At 29.9% G+C, this 2379-nt stretch overlaps 1 protein-coding gene across 1 annotated transcript; it reads right to left on the bottom strand.

Annotated features, from left to right (window-relative positions):
* Nucleotides 1-1331: 1331 nt before the first annotated feature.
* LOC126742770 (uncharacterized) lies at nt 1332-2120 on the bottom strand. Its single transcript, XM_050449557.1, has 2 exons — nt 1884-2120; nt 1332-1824 (listed from the first exon to the last, which is right to left on the bottom strand). The coding sequence occupies exons 1-2, from the start codon at nt 2049-2051 to the stop codon at nt 1678-1680; spliced, it is 315 nt and encodes a 104-aa protein (XP_050305514.1). The 5' UTR covers nt 2052-2120; the 3' UTR covers nt 1332-1677.
* Nucleotides 2121-2379: the final 259 nt, after the last annotated feature.

Below are 2379 nucleotides of genomic sequence, written 5' to 3'. Positions count from 1 at the left end.
TATCCAGCAGTAAAAAAATATAATTATTAAATTCAAAAATAACTTTAAAGATCATTTTACCATCCTCAATTTGTTTATGAAACTGGGCTTTTGGCAAGCTATTTGTCCGAATTCCTTTCTTAGCCGCAAATCCAATAGCCATACATAATATCTCTCTTATTATTGTAATTTCTCAAAAAATAGTAAACCTAAACACACCATATGATGTTTCCTGTGTTTAAGCCTAAAAGCAGAAACGAGAAGAATCTAGTAGCAATTGTTTTGCGCTCTTTTTAAGAGTACAAAGTGTTTAGTTTGAAAGTTACTCTTTTGTTATTCATACAAATTCATTCGAAATTGCATGTGTTGTAAAAATAAAAATAATAATAAAAAACTATACAAAAATTCTTATAAATACTCCTTTTTTCAAGTAACTTTACAACTACTCTCAAGGCAATAACAATTCTATAAAATTCGCTTACGCTAAAGACAAACCCGAATGCTACTAACTAAACGCTAATTCTGTAGTCTTCAAAACTACCTTCAAACACGATTTTATACTGAAAATAATTTATAGCTACAGCCATGGTGTGTAGAATAATAAAATTATTGCCCAATAGTATATATAGTATACAGAGATATCAAGATATTAAATAAAATTTTCCATGAATTTGACGACGGACTATTAAATATGGTGGAGTTGCTATGGTGACACTAAAACTTATTTTATTTAAATAAGTCGATAGGAAATCGTGAATATATTTGATCGCCAGTTAGAAGTTTAGATGTTACTTCACAGGTATTCATTTTATGAAGATATTTACAAAAAAAGTGGATATCATATGATATTCCATGTCTGGTGATAAAACTTCAGATCTATTTAATTGAAGGAATCAGACGCAATTTTTATCGCGTTTTATATGCAATACTAAAATAATTGTAAGAGCTTCACGCAAAATGTACACCCAATTATTAAATTAATTTAAGAGATAGATTTTAATAGATTAGCTCAATATACTCGTATATAAAATATATAATATTTATCTTTAAACATATAAGATACTTAAACGCTATGGAATGTTTCTTGGTTTTTCCCGGTCAAGTCCGTTAATTTTTTGTGTGTTTTACCTATCTATTATTGATTTATAATACCTTAGAAACGGAATATGTTATGGTAACAATAATACCTTTTATCACACCTAAGGCATTATAAGCGGGCATTATGATAATGCCCAGAAATTATTGCTTATCCAATTTTATTTCTCTCATAATAAAGAATAAACATCCATTTTATACAAAAATAATTTTAATGGACAATTTACAAACTATACAAAATAGTGTTAGTGCTGCCACCTCTACCATCACAAAAAACACCAACCATTCTATAGTGGGATCAGCTACATTTTCCGGGACATTTCAAAATTGTAATTTTTATTTTGGAAATAAAGTTTATTTATTAAATTTAAAGCGCCTAAATCTTCTTCAATGATAGTAAAACTTTTTAAAGTTGAAGTTTTAGTTTCTGGTACTTTTATAACCAAGACCATTCCTCTATCTTCAATATCATCAATGGTCATTTTGACCAACTCATCTCGTCTTAAACCTCCAAAAACACCCATTACCATGACTTTGTGTACCAAGTAGATATCATCAGGAGCCTTCTTAATAAATTTTATTATTTGTTCTCCTTCCAAAACTTTAGACTTCTTTGGGACATATCCTTTCGACTTTTAAAAAAGATATGAGACGATGGTATTGCGAGATGTCTATATTTTTATAGACCATTAACGTAGACCTTAGGGTAGAATACTTGGTCCAGAGAGAGTTCGGACTGTATTTTTCCGACTAAAAATATTAAAATTTGTTAAACATATGTACCTATTAAAATAAAATCAATAACTTACCAGTTCCTGAAAATATGCCATTAGAACGGTTTCGGTTATTTGAACAATTGCGTTGGCATCTTTCCAAATGCCATACTCCCGATCATACTGTTGCCTTGATTTAACTGGCAAAATATTTTCAGTCGCTTTTATGGCCTTTTCTCTTATATTTTGTAGAATTTCTTCCATTTTAAGCAAATATTTAAACAAAAAATGCCAACTGACAAACTGACAGAAACATCAAAGTCAAACATTGCAAGTCACTTGATAAATTTCTGTAGGTAGGTATGTACGTATACCTACCTGTACAGGTAGACCCTGTTTTTTAATTAATATTAAAATTATTTTTGTTCATAAAAATCAATTTCAGGCGGAAACCTAGCCCTCGGGCTACTATTTCCACCTTCCGGGCATTATCGTCCTTACAATGCCCTTGATACATAAATAGCTATTTCACCAGACTATACACGCATTACATTATTGTCTACGGAACTTGTTCATCATAAATTGAAATTGA

Source organism: Anthonomus grandis, chromosome 12 (genome assembly GCF_022605725.1).
Source record: "Anthonomus grandis grandis chromosome 12, icAntGran1.3, whole genome shotgun sequence".
NCBI classification, from domain to species: Eukaryota; Metazoa; Arthropoda; class Insecta; order Coleoptera; family Curculionidae; genus Anthonomus; species Anthonomus grandis.
The sequence above is the reverse complement of the archived record's forward strand: the minus strand, read 5'-3'. Positions and strand labels throughout refer to the sequence as shown.